At 48.6% G+C, this 24,625-nt stretch overlaps 1 protein-coding gene across 1 annotated transcript in view; it reads right to left on the reverse strand.

The window, feature by feature from the left end:
* NCBP1 (nuclear cap binding protein subunit 1) overlaps window positions 1–24,625 on the reverse strand; it is a 729,105-nt gene that overhangs the window by 624,521 nt on the left and 79,959 nt on the right. The window contains exons 8-9 of the mRNA XM_086961848.1: window positions 22,286–22,501; window positions 21,821–21,918 (exon numbers count right to left, since the gene is read on the reverse strand). Coding sequence (XP_086817974.1) covers window positions 21,821–21,918; window positions 22,286–22,501 — 314 coding nt within the window. The remainder of the gene's footprint in view (window positions 1–21,820; window positions 21,919–22,285; window positions 22,502–24,625) is intronic.

Below are 24,625 nucleotides of genomic sequence, written 5' to 3' on the forward strand. Positions count from 1 at the left end.
ACCGCCGGAATCAGAGGAATGGGAGGAAAGGCGTACAGAAAGCTGTTCGTCCAGTCGATCCACAACGCATTCCCCAGCGTCCCTTGCTGATAGTACCTGGAGGCGAAGTCTCTGCACTTGCTGTTTTCGGCGGTGGCGTACAAATCTACGTCTGAGTTCTCCACCTTGCGAAGACTTCTCCTAGTACTTCGTTGTTTATGACCCACTCGTGGTTTTCCTGAACCAGTCTGCTCAGTGCGTCTGCCTGAACATTCTGCACACCTGGCAGATGGGTGGCCGTTATCGTCAGTCCTCTAGCTAGGAGCCAGTGCCAGATCGCCGGCGCCTCCTGTGACAGAGTGCGTGATCTCGAGCCCCCCTGCTTGTTGAGGTAATACATCGTGGTGGTATTGTCCGTCTGTACAAGCAGAGAGTTGGTCTGGAAGGACGGAAGGAAGGCCTTCAGTGCCAAGTGAACAGCTCTGAGTTCCAGGAAATGGATGTGATACGTGGCCTCCATTGGTGACCACGTTCCTTGAATCTGTAGAGTCCCGGAGTGCGCTCCCCATCCCAGGAGAGAAGCATCCGTCACGACAGTCTGCGTGGGAATGTCCTTGTGAAAGGGAACCCCTCTGAGGAGATTCTCCGCTGAACACCACCACTTCAGAGACTGAAGAGCAAGCAGCGACAGTCGAATCTTGTCGTCCCAAGATCCTTTCCTCTGATCCCACTGGTCCTCCAAGCACTCCTGCAGCGGTCTCATGTGCAGTCGTGCGTGTGGCGTCAGGAAGATACAAGAGGCCATCGATCCCAGTAGAGAAGACACCGTCCTCACTGTTGTAGATGGAGTTGTCATAAGAGCCTGAGCCTTCCGAAGGAGTGATAATCGTCGCTCTTCCGAAGGAGACACGCTTGCTGACAGCGTATTGATGGAGGCTCCCAAGTACTGTATGCATTGGACCGGAGTCGGGACAGACTTGGCCATGTTGATGTGCAGCCCCAGCTTGTTCAAGAGAACGCACGTCTTCTGGAAGTGTGCTCGCGCTTCCGAGAAGGAGGATGCCTTGATCAACCAATCGTCCAGGTACGGGTAGACGAACACCTTGTTCTTCCTCAGGTGTGCTGCTACCACCGCCATGCACTTCGAGAATGTTCTCGGCGCAGACTTCAGTCCGAATGGGAGTACTGTGTATTGATAGTGATTGGTGCCGACTTGGAACCGCAGGAACTTCCTGTGTTTGTGTGCAATGGGCACATGGAAGTAAGCATCCTGTAGGTCTATAGCGCATAGCCAGTCTCCCCGTTGCAACTGAGGGTAAATCTGATGCAACAACAGCATGCAAAACTTTTCCCTGCGAATCCATTTGTTTGCCTGCCGCAAGTCCAGAATGGGCCTGAACTCGTTCTTGTCCTTCTTGCGAACCAGAAAGAACCTGGAGTACAGACCTCTTCCTCTCTGAGACAGAGGTACGTCTTCTATCGCCCTTTTCCTCAACAGGATATCCGCTTCCGCCTGAAGCTCGCTCAGCTGAAACAGCGAGCTGACCGGGGGAATTGCTGGAGGAGGGCTGGTGTACCGAAGACTGTATCCATTGCAAACAATATTCAGCACCCACTTGTCCTGAGTAATTTTTCTCCACTCTGCCAGAAAAAATTGAATGCTTCCCCCTACCGGAGTGGGTAACCGATCCGGGGGAAGTATGTTCCTAGGGCCTAGACCCAGCCTGGCCCTTGGGCGCCGGGGCCGACTGCTGGCCTCCTCTGCTCCTCTGGCGCTTCTGGAAAGGCTTACGGAACTGGTGTTGCTGTTGCGACTGTCCCGAAGCCTGGCCTCGTCCTCGGCCTTGCCCGCCGAACCGCCGTTTGGCGGGCGGTACGTCTTCTTGGTCTCTTTAGGCTTCTCCAGGCCCACAGCCGTTAGCGTCTCTGCCTTCGCCTTCATGCGGGCCATCTCATCGTCTGCATGCTTCCCGAAGAGGGTCTCACCGAGAACGGTAGGTTGGCCACCCTCTGCTGTGCGTCCGGTTTCAGAGACGTAAGCCGGAGCCATGCGTGGCGTCGTTGGTTGACTCCGTGGCAAAATCCGTGAGCAGCCAACAGGGAAGAGTCTGCCGCAGCGCTGATAATCTGGTTGGCCACCAGCATCCCCTCATTCAGCACTTCCATGAAGTCCTCACGCTTCTCCCGAGGTAAATGCTCAGCAAACCGCTCGAGGGAGTCCCAGAGGGTGCGGTCGTATCGGCCCAACAGCGCGGTGGCACTCGCAGCTTTCATGGAGGTAGCGGCAGTACCACAGACTTTTCTCCCCGCCGAATCCATCCACCTGGACTCCTTATCCGGGGGAACCGTGGAGGACGGAGTAGTGGCATGTTGCTTGCGGGCCGCCGTCACAACGACAGTCAGGAGGGGGTTCTGTTCTCAGAAAGGCCGGGTCCGAATCGGGAGCCCGGTACTTCTTCAGCAACCTCGTTGGAGCCGCCCTTGTCACCGCAGGGGTGAAAAACAGGGCCAAAGCCGGTACCTCCAGGCCCGGCACCAGAGGTAGGAGAGGACGAGACAGGTGTTTTTGATGCAATGTCTCAAAAATAACTGAAGTCTTCGGAGTAGGCACCGTCAGGAATATGCCCAACTTCGCAGCGCCCCTTAAAAGGACGTCGTGGAACGCCACCAGGTCATCAATCGGGGACACCCTCGTGTCCGGTGACCCCGACAGGGTAGGAGAATAGTCCCGGGTCCCAGAGGACCTCGTGTGTGAGCAAGATTCGCGCCTCCTATGGCGGTGTCTCGACCTCGTGGATGATCTGCGTCGCGATCTCTCCCTTCTCCCAGAGCGAGAGCGAGACCTGCCAGCCCGTGGCCGCTCCGCCGGCTTTCGTGGTGGGGTCCTCCTTGGCTCCTCACGGGGTTTCGGTTTTGGGGTCCCCTTAGGAGGAACAGGCAAAGACGGCAGGGAAGTGGACCTCGGCGGAGGAACCTTCGGCTGCGGGGTGGGCCCATGCGGAGGGACAGGTGGCGGTGGTGGGTCGCCTGAAGGAAGTGGAGGTTTGGGCGGAGGATCCTCTTTAGGAACAGGAGGAGGAGTCGCAGTCCGAGGCCGAGAGGGCGTGTACACCTCCGAGTACACCGAGCCCGGTGACCCTTTAGGCGAAGGGGGCGGAGGGCCAGCCCCATCAGCAGGTGATAGCTTCCTCTTGCGTCCTCCACTAGAAGCAGCGTGACTTCTGGGACTAGAGTCCCTCTTGCACCGTTTCGGAGAGGCTGAACGACTCCTAGACGCCGACCGCTTTCTGCTAGACGCAGAAGGTCGCTTTTCTGGCGTCGAACGACGCTTCCGTGACTCAGGCGTCGATCGCCGCCTCCGCGACGTCGACCCTCTTTTCCTCGAAGTCGAACGCCGACCCCTCGACGTCGACCTCTTCCTCCTCTGCGTCGAACGCCGATCCCTCGACGTCGACCTCGTTCTCCGCGACGTCGTACGCCGCCTCCGCGACGTCGAGCGTTCCGTCTTAGACGACGAGCGTCGCCGTCTTCTTGATGCTCTCGACGCCGAGGAGCCCCTCGACGTCGACCGGTGCTTCGACGGCGATCGACGGTGTCGCCTCGACGGCGAGCGTCGATGCTTGTCACTTCGCCTTCGGCGTCGATAGGAAGACCTTGACGTCGACGGTGGCCTCGACAGCGACTTCTCCATGATCTTAGACGTCGAGCCGTCCCGCCGTCTCGACCTGGAGCCCCGGGGAGAAGGGGAGCACACCGCCGTCATCCCCCTCGACGTCGTCATCGACGTCGACGGAGACCGGGACCGCTTGCTGGACTTCCTGCCCCTGGGGAGACCCCCAGATGCCTCAGCAGAGGCAGAGGGACCCTTCCCAGTCTGCCCAGACCCACCTGCAGCCTGCAGACGCCTCTCCTCAAGGCCAGAAAGCCTGATCTTCAGTCTGTCCCTCAGAGTCCGAGCAGAAAACTGCTGGCAGATGACACAATCCTCAGGGACATGATCTTCAGGGAGGCAGACGATGCAGACATCATGGGGATCACTCTTGGCCTTCTTCCTCCTACATGCTGGGCACTTATCAAAAAGGCCAGGCATTTTAGAGCCCTAAAACGCCTGAAGACAGCACAAAAAAGAGAAAGAGAACACCAAGAGAGTAAACTGAAACACTTTTAGAACACAAAAGTGCCAAAATATTCAATAAACCCTTGAAACAAGGGAGAGCTCAATGCCAGGGTCCTGTAAGCAGGAGCCGGAAAAAAGAACTGAAAGTAGAGGGACCTGCTATGCATTCTGGGATACTGGGAGAAGTTCTGGAAAGTTCTCTTAAAGGCACAGTATCCTATTTAAGCCACATAATGGCAGCCTATGGGGCTTGTCTGTCCCTACCTTCCTCTCTATCATTCCAGAGTCTTTGACTGGGGGAGGCAAGTTTCTCTATGGTAGAAACTGGGCAGGCTGTATTATGTGTGGTGTTTTTTTGGTGGAATTTCTAGTTGAAGTACTGGACAGTGTAGCCTGTGGATATAGGCTGCATTATTTGTCTTTAAATTCTCTCTTAAGTGTCTTTGCAGTTTCTGCATTATTTTGACAACTTAAGAGATTATTTTTGATTGCCGGGGTCCACGCACATGGGCGGGACTATTCACTAGATTATGACTATACACAGAGATCCCCTACTACAGAACCAAAGAGCAGGGAAGAACAATAGTTACTTACCTGTAAACAGGTGGTTCTCCAGTATTGGTGTCTTTCATAGATTCACAAGCCTGAATAATTCCCAGTCATCGGAGTGGGAGTCCCACGGTACATAAAAAAGCAATAATATGCCATAATATATATAGCAAATATCAGAAGTACCAAACCAGGAAGTAAGGTAGCACCAGCTACAGTAGAAAAAACCTTCACACTCGTGACTATCTTAGTCATTATGTGTTAGTCCAAACTGCAGCCAATCAGGCGACAGCACCCACCAGAATGTTCTCCCCAGAGGCTCAGGCTCTCAGATTTTCTCGCACAGGAGTGAAACCCCATAATGCCTGAGTGAGTCTCTGGGGGAAGGCGGGCGGGTTGCATGTGAATCTATGAAAGACACCAATACTGGAGAACCACCTGTTTACAGGTAAGTAACTATTGTTCTTCTCCAGTATTAGGGGTGTCTTTCATAGATTCACATGGCTGAATCAGAATAGTAAGCAGTACTCCTAGCATTACGCTCGTAGACGTCAGAGTATCAAATATATATACACAGTATACATGTATAACAATAATCATCAAATCTGAAATAACGTCTAAAGAGCATAGAGGAGGAGGTGGAAACAGAGGCTCACCTTATTTGAAAAGATTGCGCAGCACTGCTCTTCCAAACGAAGCATCTGCGTCGTCTGCTGAATCTAGACAGTAGTGTCTAGTAAAGGTGTGCCTGCTAGACCACGTAGCAGCTCTGCAGATCTGTCGAAGAGGCACACCAGCAAAAAGGGCAGTGGAAGAGCTAACCGCCCTTGTAGAATGTGCTCTTGGCAAGGCCTGTAAGGGTCTACCGGCCTGCTGATGACAAAGTCCAATTGTAGAGGAGACCCATCTAGCAATGGTCTGTTTTGAAACTGCACAGCCCTGGCGCTGCCGCCCATAAGCCACGAACAGCTGGTCTGTCTTGCGGATGGCAGAGGTTCTTGATAGGTAGAACTTGAGGCATCTCTTAATATCCAACGAATGCAGTGCTCGTTCAGCCGTAGACTGAGGGTTTGGAAAAAATGTCTTGAGGACAACCGGCTCATTCAGATGAAAATCCAAAGGCACTTTTGGCATGTATGTTGGATTAGTACGTAGTACTACCGAGTCAGTGGTAAATTGGATGAAAGGCGATCTAGATGTAAATGCCTGAATATCGCTAACTCTTCTAGCAGATGTTAAAGCCAGTAACAATGATACTTTCAATGTTAAAAATTTCAGGTCCACCTTATGGATCGGCTCGAAAGGGTGACGCATGAGCTGAGTTAGTACGACATTCAGATGCCATGTAGGAGGAGGTTTCCGCACAGGCGGAAACATACGAAACAATCCTTTGAAGAATTGCTGTATAATCCGCACGGAAAACAAAGAATTTGATCCATCCTGACGAAATCTGGAAATGGCAGCCAGGAAGACCTTAAGAGTAGAATGCGCCAAACCCAATCTGGCCAAGTGCAAAAAGAAGGGCAGAATTTGCTCTGGCTTGGCATGAATGGGATGAAGACCATTAGACTGGCACCATGCACAGAAACGCCTCCACTTAAGTTTGTAGGTCTTGATCGTAGATGGAGCTCTGGCCTTCGCCAGTACCTCCTGGCAATCCTGCGGAATGTTTAAGTGTACAAATTCCATGTGCTGAGGAGCCAAGCCGACAATTTCAGCGAGTTCGGGTCCGGATGGTACACCCTGCCCTTGTGGGTAGAGAGAAGATTCGGAATGCGAGGAAGTTGGATAGGGTTGCATTCCGAGAGAAGGAGCAGCTCGGTGAACCAGTATTGCCGGGGCCATCGTGGAGCAATCAGTATCAACCGGCATGGTTGCTTCTTCATTTTCTTGATGACCTTCGGAATCAGTGGTATCGGTGGAAAAGCGTAAGCGAATATTTGATTTCAACTTATCGAAAGGGCATCCCCGCACGAGTCCTTGTGGGGAACCCAGCTTGCAAAGTATGGGCATTTCCGGTTCTGATGCGTCGCAAACAAATCCAGATCCGGATGCCCCCATGTCTGAAAGATGCGGTCTAGAGATGGTTGATGTAGTTCCCACTCGTGAGTGCAACCTGTGGACCTGCTGAGAGAGTCCGCTAACACATTTGCGATTCCCGGGACATGGACAGCTGACAGATGGATATTGTGAGCCAGGGCCCAACTCCAAATCTCTTGTACCTGTTGCGACAGCTGGGCTGATCTTGTGTCACCCTGCTTGTTTAGGTAATGCATGCAGGTGGTGTTGTCTGTCCGAACCAAGACTGTGGCACCTTCTAGGGTCGCCTGAAAGGACTTCAGGGCTAGAAAGATGGCGTGCAATTCTAGCCTGTTTATGTGCCATTTCATTTGGATTTTGTCCCATTTCCCGCTGACCGTCATGCCTTGGAGGTGTGCACCCCAGCCTGTCATTGAAGCGTCTGTCGTCACTATGAACCTGGGCACTTCCGTGAGGAGAGAGCATCCCACTTGTATGTTGCAACCTTGACTCCACCATTGGATCGCTTCTCGCATTCGTGGTGTTATTTTTATGATGTCCTCGAAGGACCCCGACACCTGTAGCCACTGGCGACTGAGCTCCTCTTGCAAGGGCCTCATCCGAAGACGACAGTTGGGGGTGAGAAGAATACAGGAAGAAATCATCCCTATGAAGGACTTGAACATGCGTACTGAAACGCACCTTTTTAACAACAGTGCAGCAGCCAGCCGCTGTATCTTTTCCTGTCTCTCCTTTGAGATAAATACTTGGGCGAGCTTGGTGTCCAGTGTCGCTCCCAAGAAAGTCTTTCTCCTTGCTGGCGTTAGGTGTGATTTCTTGAAGTTCACTGAGAAACCCAGGCTTTGCATCAGTGACAGAGTTTTTTGAATGTGAGTTTTTACCATGTTGAAAGAACTGGCCTTGATAAGGCAATCGTCTAGATATGGATATATCTGTATCGACTGCAACCGAAGGTGGGCTGCCACCGGGGCCGGTATCTTTGTGAATACTCTGGGGGCTGAGCGCAGTCCAAAGGGAAGAACTTTGAACTGGAAGTCCCTGCCAGCCACTCTGAACCATAGAAACTTCCGGTGCCTGGGAAAAATTGGAACATGGAAGTATGCATCCTGAAGGTCGAGTGTTGCCATATACTCTCCCGCCGAAAGAAAAATTGAGGATTTCTTGTAGTGTCAGCATCCTGAATGACCGTTTTTTGAGGAATTTGTTGAGGGCACGCAGGTCGAGGATGGGTCGCCATTCCCCCGACTTCTTGCGAAAAAGAAAAAATCTTGAGTACAAGCCTTTTCCTTTCTGATGATGAGGTACCCTTTCTATTGCTCCTTTTCGAATCATAGTGTTGATCTGGGCAAACAGCTCCTTGAGATGTGCTGGAGGTGGTCCTCTTGGGGGGGGAGTTTGGAGGAGTCTTTACAAATTCCAAAATATGACCTCTGGCTACCACATCCAGAACCCATTTGTCTGTGGTAATCTTGGACCAATTTAGGTAATTTTGGGATATTTTTCCTCCAATCTGGTTCGGGTTGGGACAAAGTGGCGGCAGGATGCGTTTCTCACTTTTTATTGTCTCTTCTGCGATAGTTGGATTTTCCTCGAGACTGAGAAAAATTTCCTTTTCTCTGTCCGTAAGTCTGTTGACAATATGGCTGGTATCTTTGGTTTCCCTGGGCGGAAGTATAGGAGCGCTGTTGGTTATAGCCTCCTCTATTAGAGAAATTCCCTCTTCCTCTTGCTCCACGAAAGGAAGACTTCCTGTATTGTAAGGTGCCCAGCGAACGTGCTGTCTCAGTATCCTTCTTGATGGCTTCCAGAGCATCGTCTACTTGCTTTCCAAATAAATACTCTCCATCATATGCCATATCTATAATCCTTGTCTGGACCTCCTGACGAAAGGATATTGCCTTGAACCATCCTTGCCTCCTGAGAACAGCTGCACCCGCTAGCTGACGAAAACCTGTGGCAGCAACGTCCACTGCAGCATCAATCATCTCAGACGAGACTCACTCTCCTTCCTGAAGGATCTTCTTTGCTTCAGCCCGAACTGGCTCGGGAAGTTTGTCCACATCACGGCGTGATGTCCGACCACATCTGCCTATCGTATCTCCCTAATATGGCTAGAGAGTTAGCGGCTCTAATAGTTGTAGCTGCAATTGTAGAAACTTTTTTCCCGATTGAATCTAGACGTCTCCCGTCTTTATCTGGCGGAACAGAGACCTGAGATGTTGGGTTAGTAGATCTTTTGCGCTGCCTGCGCTACCACAGAGTCAGCTTTCGCTTGTCCAATGAGGCACGCTGGAGATTAATTTGAGCCCTATATTTTTTATCCACTCTCGGGAGCACTGCTGGCAAAGAATTTGGTTTGGACATGATCTTCAGTCCTTCCTTCCATATGAAATCTAGGATTGGAATGGTCCAACTCTGTTTTTGTGGCGAAGATTTGAAGTCATACAAGAAGCAATCTTCTTGTTTTGACTCCATAGTTATCAGGAACCTCCTTGTTGCTCTATCCATGATCTTGTGGAATGAGGCAATGTCCACAGGAGGTGACTGATGTTGTAGGCTCTGCCGGAGAGGGTGTGTTTGCATTGTAATCCTCATACTCCGACGATTCTGACCTATTGTCTAATTCTCCTTCTTCCTGCTCCTCATTATCTGAGTACTCTTCATCCTCTGCTTGAGGAGCTGTGTCTTGCGACGCAGACAATGCTGGACGTCCTTCCTCCAACGTCACAGAAACAACTGGCTGTGTCTGCTTTGAAAGCGGCGTCGCAGTTTTAGGTCTTGGCGTAGATACATGAGTCACCTGACTCTGAAGGTGGAAAACGCCTATAATAGTAGCTGAGCATGTATTGTAGATTGCGAAACAATTCCTCAGGCATTTCCATGCCGGGAGCAGGCCTGCCCTCATGTGACAAGGGCTCCGTTTCCTGCATATCTTCCTCCGTATCACCGTCGTGAATCTTAATGTGGAGGTCAGACGGACTTCTGGCCGCTCCAAAGTTCCCATCCTCATAAGATCCTTCCTCATCAGAATCCAAAAGCTTCTCTGGCACTACCAGCGTAGAAGGAATCGCCTCATTAGTAGCCCGTTTCTTTAACAGCGTAGCTGTAGTTGCAGGTGATGGCAACGGTATCCCAGATGGCTGTGCTGACCAGACTTGTAAAGCAGTGCAGCTTGACAGTGGTGGCGTCGATGGGATCACCTCCGTCGCCGACGAACCTGCTTTTTGCTGCTGAATTTTTTGCTTCGTCGACGGTACCATCGTCGACGATTGATCTGTCTTCGTCGACGACAACCTTTTAGATAATATCTCCGTCGATAGGGACGTCGTTAAGGTAGTCGACGGTAGCTTTGTCGACGTGGATTTCATCGTCGACGAGGATTTCATAGTCGACGGCAACGTAGTCGGCGAGAGCTTCGTCGACGAGAGCATCGTCGACGGCACAATTTTCATAGTCGACGGGGAGCCAACCGTCGACAGTAGATTCGCAGACGAGGAGCTCGTCAACGGTACCTTAGCCATCGTCGACGGGACTATTTTCAACGACGAGATAGGCCTGATCTGCACATGGACCAGCGTAGGCGATGAGGCCGAAGACATCACTAGAGCTGGCTTAGGTGAGGAGAAAGTCATCGTGTAGGTGGTAGACGTGGCCACATGATAGGAAACACAATCCTTTTTTGACGTTGAAATTGTCAAAGGTGGCAACTGAGGAGGCACAGACTGAAGATTTCTTGGGAACTGCAGATTTCCCAGACTTCTTAGAGGGCGTACTATCCATCTTAACAGGTGGAAGAGTCTTTTTTGAAACACTAGGCCCAGAAGAATCCAGAGAGGATTGGGCCTTCTTTGCCACCTTCGCCCTTGGAGATGAAACAGTTTCAGCCTTCCTCTTAACAGAAATTAGTGAAGAACCAGAGGCAATGCTTCCTACCTCGGACAATGGGTCCTCATTATCCTTGAGTCTGTTAAGCCATAACAGCAGTCGTCCTTCTCTGTCCTTGATGGTCTTAGGGGGGAAGGTCCGGCAGATCTTGCACTCCTTTGCCTTATGGTCAGGATAAAGGCAATATAAACATTTTTTGTGGGGATCTTCTTTGAATAGCCTAAGCTTCCCACAAGAATCACAGGCCCTGAACAGGGATTTAGAAGTAGACATCTGAAAAAAAAACTTGAAGAAACTAACTAATCTTGAAGAAAAAACTGAGCAGAGCTCAGGGAGACTCCCTTCACACGACGTGCGGTAGAAAATCTGAGAGCCTGAGCCTCTGGGGAGAACATTCTGGTGGGTGCTGTCGCCTGATTGGCTGCAGTTTGGACTAACACATAATGACTAAGATAGTCACGAGTGTGAAGGTTTTTTCTACTGTAGCTGGTGCTACTTTACTTCCTGGTTTGGTACTTCTGATATTTGCTATATATATTATGGCATATTATTGCTTTTTTATGTACCGTGGGATTCCCACTCCGACGACGGGGCATGATTCAGGCATGTGAATCTATGAAAGACACCCCTAATACTGGAGAACTGGTTTTTGTCAAAACAAGGCAAAGATGGGAAACTATGGTCAGAAACACACCGACTCCAATAAAAAAAAATATATTGATAGCGTTTATTCGGGTTAAATACACACATATATCGCATTTCGAAATACAGCACTGTCTAGTCATGTTTTGAAAAGGGGCTCATTTTATTTTCACCCCAGTAGCTCTGCCCCTACTGACACCGCCTCTCCCGCCTCCATCACGCAGGCCCATCTGTGCGGCCCTCGGCCACAAGCCAAACTGTAATTTTTAGCCCCCGAGAAAAAGTTTGTGAGTACCCATGCTCTAAACCATGGTACGACGGGCTGCTTAATGAAGCTAGATGAGCCATGAGACTGGCGGAACGCAATTGGAGATCAGTCCCCTCAGCTTTGCACCTCAATACACTAAAGAAAAAAAGAAACGCATACTTTAAAAAAAATCAAACGTTCGAAAGCAGCTTTCTTTAGCCACCAGCTTGACAAGGCAAGAAACCGACCAAAAAAAACTGTTCGAGTTAATCAAAACTCAATCCAGGGATGGACCTCAAGACTACAAAACACCTCTAGTACACTACCGACCTGTGAAGAATTCTCTGCTTTCTTTAATCTAAAGACAGACACGATCAGGAAAGATATCCTCACTGATCCAAGCCTTTATTCTAACCCCCACAGCAAAACGCCCCTTGATGTAAAAAACAATGCTTCGTGGGCATCTTTCGAAACTTACTCGGAAGAAACTATTGGCAAGACTCTAAGTACATTGAAGCCCTCCAATCACCCGACTGATCCTCTACCCGCAAACGCTGTAAAGGACTTTATCCCATTGCTTCCCCCGCTTTGGACCAAAATCATTAACAGCGCACTGCAACAAGGATGCATCCCGGACTCCCTAAATGTGGGACAGGTATCGCCCATACTAAAGCAAGCCACAGCGGACCCCACAGAGTTGATCAACTATCGTCCTATCACCAATATCCCTACCTTGGCCAAACTCTTAGAAAAATGTGTACACCTCCAACTGACAAAACACATCGAGCACTTTCACCTCCTCAATTCACACCAATCAGGCTTCCGAGCAGGCCACAGCACGGAATCAGCCATGACACACATAATTGATGACGCGCTTCAAATTCTTGATCAGAACGGCACTTGCCTCCTCATCCTTCTCGACCTCTTCAGCCTTTGATACGGTCAAACACGAGAACTTACTCGATCTGCTCAATCTCAGAATGGGTATATGAGGGACAATACTCAAATGGTTGACCTCCTTTCTGCATAACCGGACCCAGAAATTCAAGATTAACAATACTATGTCTACTCCAGTTCCTGTAAAACTAGGTGTCCCACAAGGATTCTCCCTATCCCCTACTTTGTTCAATCTAGTCATGGAACCACTCACCGCACTGCTTCAAGCATCTAATGTACAATTTCACATGTACGCGGATGATACCCAGCTCTACCTTAAAATACACACCCTTGAAGACATTAAACTACTCAACACAACGCTTAGGAACACACAGGCTTGGCTGGCAGAGAATCATCTCAAACTTAACGCTCTAAAAACAGAATTCCTCCTAATAGCACCTCCCTCCAAAGTCCCCATCACTCAGGCCTGGATTAACCATCTCACTGCACTCAATGTTCAACCTACTATTGTGGACTCAACGAAATCTTTAGGCATAACCCTCAATTGCAATCTCAATATGCATCATCATAGCAGCAATGCAACCAAAGGAGCTAATTTCCAAATCAACACATTGCGGATGCTGAAACCTTTCCTTCCTGCCAATGACTTCAGAACTGCAGTCCAAGCCCTAGTTATCCCTCGAGTGGATTATGGAAGTGTTGCCCTCTGTGGCCTCCCCATATCGACTACCCCACCATTAAAAGACTCCATTAATGCTGCAGCCAGACTTATCACGGGCTCAAAAAAACGCTCACACATCTCTCCCGACTTAAAATCCTTGAATTGGCTGCCATACGAAGCTAGAACACACCTGAAAATCGCATGCATGACACACAAGGCTATACACCACAACTCCCCCAGCTACCTTGCTCAGAAACGGACAATTTTGGGTGGCTCAAAAGCAACAAGAAGCGCAGAAAAACATCTTTTGAAACCCCAAAGATTCCACAAGAAAAAAACAAATCAACGCTCCTTCTCAGTGATGGCGCCCAGGATCTGGAATGCCTATCCTCCAGAAATCAGACTTCTCATCTACGGCATCATTAAAAAAAGAAGTAAAATCTCTCCTCTTAGCTAAATTCACATGAATTTAGACCAATGTAATCATTATTTCTCCTCCAAAGACTATGTACAGTTGACCACCTATACACCGCTGCTACCTTAACTTGTTTCCATTTGTTGAACCTTTTTGCTCATCTTTGCACTTGACTTGTTTAATTAGTATTCCTTTGTCTGTTTATCCCATCTGTGTGTAAAGCGCTCTGATATCCGCAAGGATCTTGTTCGCGCTCTATAAAACTTTCAAAATAAATAAATAATAAATAAACACATCCGTCTTTTTCTAGCCACAGCCCGCACAGAACTGCAACAGGTTTCCCTTGAGGAAGCCAAGCATTGTTGGATGGCCTCTATGCAGAGGGTGTACGCATCTGGTGATAAATGTGGTAAATTGTTGGATTGGCTGGCGACCTGTGATATCTCCAACTGGGTGGTCTAAGTGATTTAGGACTCCTCCGGATATCTCTGGGAGAATTGCCCTGCTATTACTCAGACTTTTACAGATCTTTATCAGGGTTATATTTGCAACGTTTCCTGCCGCCAGCAGAAGTCGCAAATCCTCTCCTGGATAGCATACCACTGCCATCCGAATCCAGTGCCTTGGCTCAAGAGTTGGACCAAGCCTTCACACTAGAGGAGGTTAACTCTGCAGTGTCTGGATTGCAATCAGAGATGACTGGATATCCCAATAAACATTATAAGCGCTTCAATGATATCCTATGTCCCCATCTTTGAACTTCTATGCAGGTGCTCTGCAGCAGGGGTACCTTCCACCCAATCCAGATTGCGCTCCAATCGTAGTCCTGCCAAAGAGGGTCTACCTAGGGACCATTGTTCAACCTATCGCCAGTGCTCTTTAAATGGGCCGGTACTCACCGGTACGGAGTACCGGCACTTCTTCATTTTCTCCCCTTGAGTACCAGCACTTTTTTCTAGAAGAAAGAGTACCGGTACTCATGGGGATCTGACTTTAACCGAGGCAGCGCGCTCCCTTTATCTCTCAAGTTATACTACGGCAGCACCTTTCAAGCACTGCACGGAATCAATCAATGGAGCTCGTCACCAGGACCTAGCGTGAGCTGCTTTGTAAATCAGAGCAGGGGTGTGTCTGCTGAGTCATTTGCTTATCCAAAGATCTTTCACAGAGGACGCTAAGAGGGGGCTGTAAAATCTAATGGGTGGCGGTGGGAGGCCCTATTCAGGACATAACAAAAGAACGTATGGGAAGGCTTTTACTGTCGCCACGCATCTGAATTGCTTTCTTGCACACTTCCATACTCGCCGATTCCTATTTCATCGACCTTGGACAGACCTTAAGACCAATCAAAAATGTGGAGATTGGCACCTGGTTCCCCAGTACAGACGTTGTCAGCTCTGGCCCCAACTCCGGTTTACAAATGTTCCAGGAGAGACTGGTTTATTTATTTTATGCGTTTTTATATAGCGCGGACTTTTCCCGAAGGTGTCAGAGCGCTTCACAATAGGAACAGTAATGATACATGAGGAGAAAATTACAAGTGAACAAATTACAAAAGCAAACATTAAGTTACATGAGGAAAAAGTGGCAATTGTGAGCAAACAAAATACAAGAGGTAGCAAACGATACATTACAGGAGGAAAAAGTGATGTGTGCAGGTTACAAAAGCGTACAAAGTACAAGTAGAGGTATAGTACTGCAATAAATGGCAGACACTCCAGCACAAGAACAAACGATACACGAGGCAATGGTGGCACTTGCGCAAGTATCTAAAGCAAACTAAATGTAAGAGGTAGCAAACAGTATGTTACAAGAGAAAAGTGACGTGTGCATGTTACAAAAGAGTACCAGTACTGGACAGATGGCTCAGTGGGATGTAGGCCACCGGTTCGATTTAAGGCAGGCTGAAGCATCATGTAATCCTTAGGCGGTTGAAAAATTCATGCAGATTTCGTGCATACAACCTTGGCACGGTCAAAAAGCTAACCCCGCCCCTTGTTACCCCTTAGCCCCGCCCTAAACTCCACCCACTGCTCCTTTTGGCGAGTACCTGCACTTATTTTTTTCCATTTAAAGCACTGCCTATCGCCCAATTTCTCTTATTAACACTGACATTAAGATCTATGCAAACGTTCTAGCGGCAAGGCTGGGTCAGGCGTTACCACATCTGATTCATTCAGATCAATGTGGATTTTGCCAGGCTGCAGCACCAGCCATAGTATTAGGAGGGTCCATGCGGCACTGTTTGGGGCACAGAACCACGAGGCACCCTGGCTCTTAGTAGTTGATCTCAACAATGCCTTCAATACAGTGTCCTGGGTTTTTTGGATAGTCTCCTCCTCCGAGTCGGTTTGTGTGAGGGGTTCAGCCAAATGAACAGTCTTCTCTTTTCATGCCCCAACTGCACAGGTCTGGGTAAATGGAGTTCTGTCTCCTGTGTTTCCTAACGAGGGCGGTATGCGTCAGTGGTTTGACTTGATGATAAAGCCCCTGGCACGGCTTATACGCTGTAACTCCCAGGTTTGGGGATGGCAGTGGAGGAAGTGGCTTTGAAGACCACATAACATTCTATGCGGACGATATCCTTCTGTTTCTGAAGGATCCCCAGAGCTCCGGGCCCCGGTGTCTCTCACTTCTTCAGCTATACGTCGAGGCGTCCGAACTCTGAGTTAACGAAGGCAAGTCCTCCCTAGTGGAGCTGAAGCGTGATGCCCTGGGTCAGGTTTGGTGTACCATCATTCATACAAGTATTTAGGGATTCAAGTGTTCCAGTTATCAGATCTGGCCTAAGCCCCTAACTTTCGGTGGCTGGACCGGATGTCGATCACGACATCAGTCCCTGGGCCAACCTGCTATTTAAACCCCATGGGTGCACTGCTGTCTTTAAATTGGAGTACCTGCAGTGTTTTTACACTCTGGGTAACTATCCCTACCCCATCCCCTGCAAATGGTTTCACTCAGACTGCTAAGATAACTAATTTTGTTTGGGGGCGGGTGGTAGGCACAGGGTGGCATTTCATTCACTGCTCAAATCTCCTTTGGATGGTGGCTTGGGTTTGTCAGATATCTACCTATACTACCTCAAAGCCCACTAGGTGCCGGCTAATAACAGGTTCACAGGTGGCTGGGATGACCAGGCGGACCATCTAAATTAATTTGTTGAAACTGGATGGTCAGCTGGATGTTTTGTACAGAGCGCTTCTGCCCACCATATTGCCTTCTTGTACATGGGTCACCAGTTGGAGAAAGACTCTTCGGCTCATGGGCTGGGATCTATGCCTCACTGAGATGGCAGAGAACGTGGCTTGGTCAGCTTTCGACCCTGGAGGGCTTTGTCTCCTGGGACCGGATTGTGATTTCTTACCTGGGGAGGTTTACGAGGAGGTAGCATTGTTTTATTTCAAGACTTCAAGGCTAAATACACCCTGTCCAATTTGCAGTTAATTTATTACCTAGACTTACGCCACGTCCTTGCAGGCTAACTATTTCCCGAATTACTCACTACCCTGAATTTGTCTGCTGGAGGCAAAGGTTTTCTTTCGGGTGGTTGGGTGAAGGGGCAACCTCGGATATACTGCTCGCTGGTAATCCATGCCCAGACATTCTTGGGAGAACCCAGCAGAGGTGGGCGACCTGGGTGGTAGACCTGGATGAAGAGGAATGGAGGGAGGCTTATATGGCGCCCGAGAGCTGAAGATACTGCGGCTGCGTATGGTCCAGATTACCTACTTGCATCTGACGTATTTAACCCATTACGCTTACAGCACTTCGACGCCGAAGCTCAGGCAGTGTGCACGCTTGGTGCGCGCTTACAGCGGCAAACTTTTTCCATCTAGGCTGAGTGTATCCAATGTTGAGACCTTTTGAGAGGGGATATGTCAAGTACTTTCTTCTGTCTTAGGCATGACTCTGGAGCAAACTGTAAAAAACTGGCTCTATATATACTGCACCAAAGTGAGGTACAGTGTGTATAGAGTCCAAGAGTCCCCAAAGGTAGATGGAACCTTACTCTCTAATAGTGGTAGCTTGGTCGAGCAGTAAGGCAGTGTCAGAGGACAGTGTTAAGCATTTGATGTACACACTCAGTCAGCAAATAAATTCACACACTCAAGAACTGAATGCTAGGCCAATTGTGTTTGTATAAATATATACTTTTTATTTTTATAACCAAGCCTGGTACAGGTAAGCATTAAATACTTTTCAGTAATAAGTTACTGGATATAGAACAGTTTGAAAATGCAATAGAAATTGTACTTGGTTTGATTTACAGGGGAGCAGTAGTATGCAAGACTTGGCAAATACAGTACATTGAAATGAATAGGCTTTCACAGTAAATTGCAGGTAAGTTACTTTTCACGTTACTTTTCTAACTCAGTGCTGGATGCCTAGATTCAGCACTGGGACATTTCCTGCAGACAGGAGAGTAAACACATTTTGGTTATTTGTGCGATTTTTAAAGAATATTTTTAGATTTCAAAACTCCACACTTAAAAACTTTTTGGGACGAAAACCAGTTAACGGTTCAAAGGTAAGTAAATGGCTGTGGGAGGTAAAGTTCTGGGGTTAGACTCTGGGGTCAGTGATGCACTGTTGTTGCACCCTCAGCAGCATTAGGGCGGACGGGTGCAGAGTGTTGAGATCCAATGGGGGATAAGGGGCCTCCGGCTGCTGGCAAGCAGGCCTTTGGGTTGTTGGAGCAAAGATCCTAGGTTTAAAGTCGGGGCAAATAGAGAAACAAAGTAGCTCATAAGATGCACTCTCAGTAGGACTTGGGCGGCCAGTGGGAAGAGTGATGTTTCGACGTTGCACCCTGTTTTCTATGGAGAACCTCCGGTTTGCAAAAGCACTGCAGGCAGGGAAACTAAGGACTTCTGAGTGCGACTACTACTTGGAGAGGTAACTTGGGAAGTTAAGGGTTGGCTAGGCACCGTAGATTTGGGCACACAAGGCCGTGGGGCACCGGGTGCAGGGTTGACTTTTGGGGTCAGATCTTCTTACCAGCTCCTGGTCGCGGTTATGGGGGCCTTCTGGATTTAGGCTACAGGCATCGACTGGAGGCTTGAGGCAGGTCAGGGGTCGCCGGAACTCGGGTCAACCTTCTCGTAGTGTTTTTCCACTCTAGCTCGGCATTCAGTGGGTGCAGAGTGGGCTGGATTCACGGGCTCTGGCTGGCACCAGTAGCTGCAGTTTGAACAAGTCCGGTGTTTACTGGAGATTCAGTCTGAAGTGAAGGCAATTAGGTCCTCTGGTTGTTTTTGAGGTTGCTGACTGCAGGAGACAGGGATTTTGCAGGAGACAGGGATTTCGCAGGAGCAGGTTTGAGGGGAGACAGGCCTGTAGGACTGGGGCCAAGTCAGTGGGCGTTGTCCTCTTGTTAGTTCTGCACGACTCTTCCTCCTGATCTTCTTTTCTTGTGGTTTATGGAGCTGCCATCTTGGTTCAGGGCTGCCCCCATAAATAATGTATTTAGGGGGCCTTTTAGGGGTCTTTAGGTCAGTAGGCAATGGGCTACTGACCTTAGGGTGACTACACCCTGGGTGTGCTCGCCCCACGTGGGCAGTGAGCACAATCCCTAGTCCTGATTGGGAAGTGCCTGCCATCTGCAAGATGGCGAGCACTGGAGAGTGGGCTTCACCTCGCCTCCCCCACCTGAGGGGTGGAGTTGGCAGATGTAAGCACACCTCTTGGGCTGGCTAGTTTTTCCCACCCATCTTCCCGCCGAAATGGAGGGGGCCTGCTCCTGATAGCAGAAGAGGCTGTGGGTCGCATTACAAAGGCTGCCAAGTCCTTTGAATCTCCCCTGCTACAAATGGCTCTTCCTGGCCTGGAGGATGTGTGAACACCTCGACCCAGGAAAGGCTTTGTTTCTGGGCTCGGGGAGCGTAGGCTCCCACCCTAGGGGTCCAAAAACATGTCTCATGGGGGCAGGCTGGTGTGTACCAGTCAGGGAACCCACCAGGGGCTGGTTGTTTTTCAGGGGGCATCTCTGAGGCGCCCTCCGTGTGCATTTTTCATTAAATCCCATTAAAAATTGGGTTGAGAAGTTTGATACCAAACTTCTCAGTTTTCGGTGTAGCCATTATGGTGCGGTGGAGTTCGTAATGACAAGCTCCCGGCCCCATATACTCTTAATGGCGGCACTGCATTTACAATTTTTAAGAATGGACTTCGACACTGTAGGGGTACAGGGCTCATACACCTGTACCCTCACCACTGGCCTAGGGCACCCAGCTAGAGGGGTGGCTGATCTATGCCTGGGCAGTGGGTTGAAGGCATGGCAAACAGGGATGTGTGCCATGTCGACTCTTTACTTTGTTCTGCACCAAAACATGAAGCCTCCTAAGGCAGTGTGTGTGTGTGTGTAAAGGTACAGGGTTCCTAACGGAGGCACAATAGGTGCTGCAGCCCTTACAGGTCTTCCCTGGTCAACGTGCCCTGGGTACCCGTTGTACCATTTACAAGGGGCTGACCTGTGGCCAGAGACGCCAATTGGGTTAGTTTTGGGGAATGTACACAGGCCCTGGGAACCGGATTGGCAGCGACCCTGGGCACACCAAGAAAAAGTGCATCAGTAGTCTGGCAAAAAGTGTGTGGGGGGGTTACTGCAACAGAGTTGAGCGTATCTTTCTGGGGTAGCCTGTTTAGTCGCCAAATGGAATACAGCCCGTGCATGGAAACACCAAAAGCAACTGATTGTCAGAAAATGGAGTGTTGATTTGACTGTGTAAGGTATTATAATGCTGATAACTGTGCTTGCTGTAATGTTGTGCATGAGCATTGATCATTGTTGAACTGTGACAGTGAGTCCGGATGCAAAATCCTTAATAAAGTTGGTTATATATGCACAAAAAAGCTCACATACTCAAAAAATATGTAAAAGGTCCACCTGTTGAGTCTCTCTTAACAATAAGCTGACAGCACTATTACCTCAGTTTGATACATCCTCTTTTTGTCATACCAAGTACTCCTCCCCCCACCCCCCCCCCCGACCATGTAGTTAGATGTAAGCTATACAAATTAACATCAGAAGCAAGATGGCCCAGCCGTCATTTTTTGGGCTTTTTATAAACTCCTAGCATTGGGAAAATAATCCTTTAAAAGTTATTATTTCTCCTACACTTAATATTTCAGGTGTGATGCTGGAAGGACTCTATTCCTGGAGGCTAATGTAACTCCTTCTCTATTGTCAAAGAGTATGAATACCTAACCTGCTAGTCTTATTCTGGTTTATAAATCTGCTAAGAATACAAGCTAAATGACCTGGAGTTGCAGCTGGTGGGGGCATAAAGTCCCAGGCTGCACTGCCCTATGAAGGAGGGGCCAAACACCATCTTGCTCCTCAGTACTATAAAGCGCACCTTTTACTCATGCAGCACAGGATGCCGGAGTTGCTGCTGGACTCTCTTCTTCCTTGGTAGGAATATCAAGTCCCTGGCTGCACTGCCCTGTGAAGGAGGAGCCAAACACCGTCTTGCTTCTCAGCGCAATAGAGGGCACTTAATCCTCCCGCAGAGCGAGATGCGTGCGGACTGCGCCCGGGCCAGGGGCAGGCACGTTGTGCGCCAGTCAGTGAAAGGAAGAGGCAGGGCAAGGCCACCCTCCTTTATTTTGGTCCAAAGGAGTTGAGACTCTGGTAAGCATATTGAACCAATTTGGCATATAAAGCCCTTTTAAAGTCGGTTTTAGTTTATAAAAGTCCGAGGGTAAAGGAACCTACCCCCCAGGTGGTAGATTAGTGATTTTCATCCGTCATGGAGAAACGTAAGACACCTACAGTACCCTCAAATAGTATAGGGACTACCTTAGATGGGTTCTTAAAATGCGCAGTCTGGGTCATTTCCAAAGAAATTGAGTGTGCGGAGCGTAGGTTATTTCGCTCTTCACCGCCAAATATTTCTCCTAGTCCTACAGTGGGTATACTGAGCTGTGAAAAAACATTAAGTGGGCCTCACCCCGTTGCCGCCGCCCCCCCTATCAATACCCAAGCCTGTTGCACCGGGTAGTGATCTATTACCATCTCCAAGTATGCCTTTTAATTTAGGCAAAAGCAAGTCAGTGAAAAGGAAAAGACAAGTAGTTTGAAGCCTAATAGACTGGGATCAGAAGAAGAAAACATTTGCACGTTAGCACTTTATTGGGTGGCCAGAAAAGGTAACCAGAGAACAGAAGATGTGGGACACTGAACAGATGACAGGAGGAGCTAAACAAGTGGTGCATTTTTTTGTGAAATACCATACAAAGGCTATTTCAGTGCCGTCACCAAACAAGTGGGAGAGCTGTAGGAGAAAAGGATGTCAAAGAACCCTTCATCATTGATGCCACAAATCGTATTTTAAGTTTTTGCTTTAAGAGTACCAGTGAGAGCAGAAAAGATGCATGAATGCTTACCATGACTTTCTTTCCTTCCAATGTGTTCGAATAATGCAGTGAAGATTTTCCTCTATGACAAATCTTTCAACAGAATGACTCCCAGGCATTACCGGACCCTAACAAGTTTAAGAAATTAAATTATTTCGGAAGAAGTTGCATGTATTGTACAAAACAGGACAATTCACCAAATCCTTTATACATCAAGGCAATGAACTTCAATAGATCAGTAAGAAACGGGTATATTTAATAGACAACCTTCAGTTTAATGGAGGGCAGACTGTCCTCAGTTAAGCAGATGTCTTTATCAACTTTCAAGCAAATCACAAATCTTTATGATACATTTCCTATTGGAGTAGAGTACGTTCCAATTTGAAAGAACAAGAACACTATACATACGAGAGATCTGCTAAAAAACAACACAAAGGTTAAATTGCTCCATCAGTTTAAGTGCTTATAGTTTTTGTTTAAACCAGCATCACTTACCTCAGGTGCGTCCGTATAATCAAACATTCTAAAAATGACCCTAGGCATTGGATATAAAGAACCTTCGGTGTGGGGAGGAGGAGTGAACGGAGGCAAGTTGTGTTGTAGTGCTTCACAAAGGATGCTGTCGAAAGCAAGATATGGCCTCAGGATGTGCCTTTCCTGCCATCGGTCTTTTTTAAGTTTCTGAATTTGAGCCCAGAGACAATCTAAATACTAAAATAAAGAAAAACGACACTTTAGTGGCAATATCAACTTTAAAAATCAATTCACTTATTTTTCACGTTTGGTCACGTGATAACATCCTAATGAGTCACAATTGATCAGCAAGGTCATGAGATACAATCAAAGCCTATTGTGGATAATGTTCAATTCAAACGACAGATGGCATTTTGGGGGACGGGGAGAATTGGAGGGGGGGAGGGGGGGGGGGGCAGTACTCTCCTGCTAATTAGCTTATATGACCAAAAGATGCCAGGTACTCACAATAGTACAAAGTTCAAGCCCATTTCAGTTTGTATTAGATTTTTATTAACTTCTTGCATCATCTCTCAACACAGGTTACATTAAGAGACCCCACCCAGGATCAAGTCAATCCCGTCACAAAGACTTGCTTCATCACTGTGCACTTCAGAGTAGAACATTTCAATCGGAGTCAAGGAGAAACTTCATCCACCGCTACTGAAGGCAATACTCATTCCATAAAGTGGCAGCATACTCTAAGGTGGCATTAACACTCTCACCCAATACATAAAACAATCAAACATCATTGACTAGCCCTGTACAGCGCTTCATTGCTTCAGACCTAGGACTGCACTCTAGAAATACCAATAAAAACATCCTCCTGATGGGTATCTTTTACATATTTAGATGCATACTTGTTTACGGCTCAGGGAAGACCTGGCTTGGCAGTTTGGGCTGGACTGTTCCCATGAGGCACAGGGTCAAGGCTGATTTGCATATAGCTGGGTCTGAACTGAGGTGGCGAAGTGAGCTAAAGAAGGAGGATGGATTCAACCGAGATCTGTGACTGGGGGTGAGTGTCTGAAAAGTTTCAGCACTCCTTCCATTATCTCCTTGCGTTTGCTTTGTTCGCCCTAAGTTAGCAGGGTATGCCCAGACGTGGGTCCCTTGCTCACTTTGCCACTGGATTCAAGGTAGTCTGGCTGATGACGGGTGTTACCCAGAAACCGGTCCCAAGATGCTGGTTTCAGTTTCAGGTGCAAGCAGCGGTGTTGTTGTTGCTGAAGCGCTGTCGGTGCGTTGTGTAACTTAACGAGCAGTGCCCTCGAACCACGGTACAAGCAGGGTGTCTATTTTGGCGTGGAACGGCGTAGTCAGGGATACCAAGGCATTGTTGTGAGGCGGTGTGGTGCCCACAGGCCCCGGTGCGTGCAGCGGCTCGTGGTGGCGTCAGCAGGCGCCGGTGAGACCACGGTCGCGGTGCAGCATTGTGGCGGTGCCCTCTGCTGTGCCTTCAGGACACAGAGTCGGCAGCAGCATCGTAGTAGTCAGGTAGCTTTTTGTCTGTTGCACACAAAACACACAGTCCCCAGTGCTGAGGGCAGAAGAGCTTGAAGTCCTTGCTGTTCCTGAGACTTCTTGAACAGGGGGGCACACTCTACCATATGCCCTTGGAGAAACTCACAAAGTAGATTGTAGAAAGTTCAGACGAGTCCTTTCACTGCCCAAGACCGAAGAAGCCACTGCAGGCCAACACAGCAAAGTCATAGTTCCTCATCAAAGCTTTCAGGCTCTTCTTCTTGGCAGTCTTCTTGGTCCAAAAGAGTTCTAAAGCTCTGGGGTCTGGGCCCCAACATTTATATCCCCAAATTCTTTGATCTCTTAGGCAGAGTGTCTGTGCCCAGACAGAACCAGTTCTGCCTTCTTTGGTGTGACTTCTGGCAGGAGGTGGAGACGGCATGGTCCGAGGCACACCAGGCCCTTGAAAGTGCAAGGAAATCACCTCCCCCTTTCCCAATTGCAGCCCAGGTCTATTCAGTCCTTTCATATCCCACCTAGACTATCTGGACTCCTGCTCCCCAGCCTTCTGTCATCCAAAACCCAGACAGGCAATCCACATTCCAGCAGAGGCACACGGGATGACTGAGCAAGAAAATATCTACTTTCCAAAAGTGCTATTTTCAAACACAGAATGTAACAAGTATTGGCATAGCCAATAGATATCGCCTTTGTAACATTATATGTGTTTAGCCATGCAACAGTTTATGTTGCACCAAGGATATTGAGCTGCATAATTAAATACTTATAAGGTTCTCAAAAGCAAGACCTACTGGCTATGCCAATGCTTGTTAATACTTTGCTGTGATTATTTTAGAT

Source organism: Lissotriton vulgaris, chromosome 3_1 (genome assembly GCF_964263255.1).
Source record: "Lissotriton vulgaris chromosome 3_1, aLisVul1.2, whole genome shotgun sequence".
In the NCBI taxonomy this organism is placed as follows: Eukaryota; Metazoa; Chordata; class Amphibia; order Caudata; family Salamandridae; genus Lissotriton; species Lissotriton vulgaris.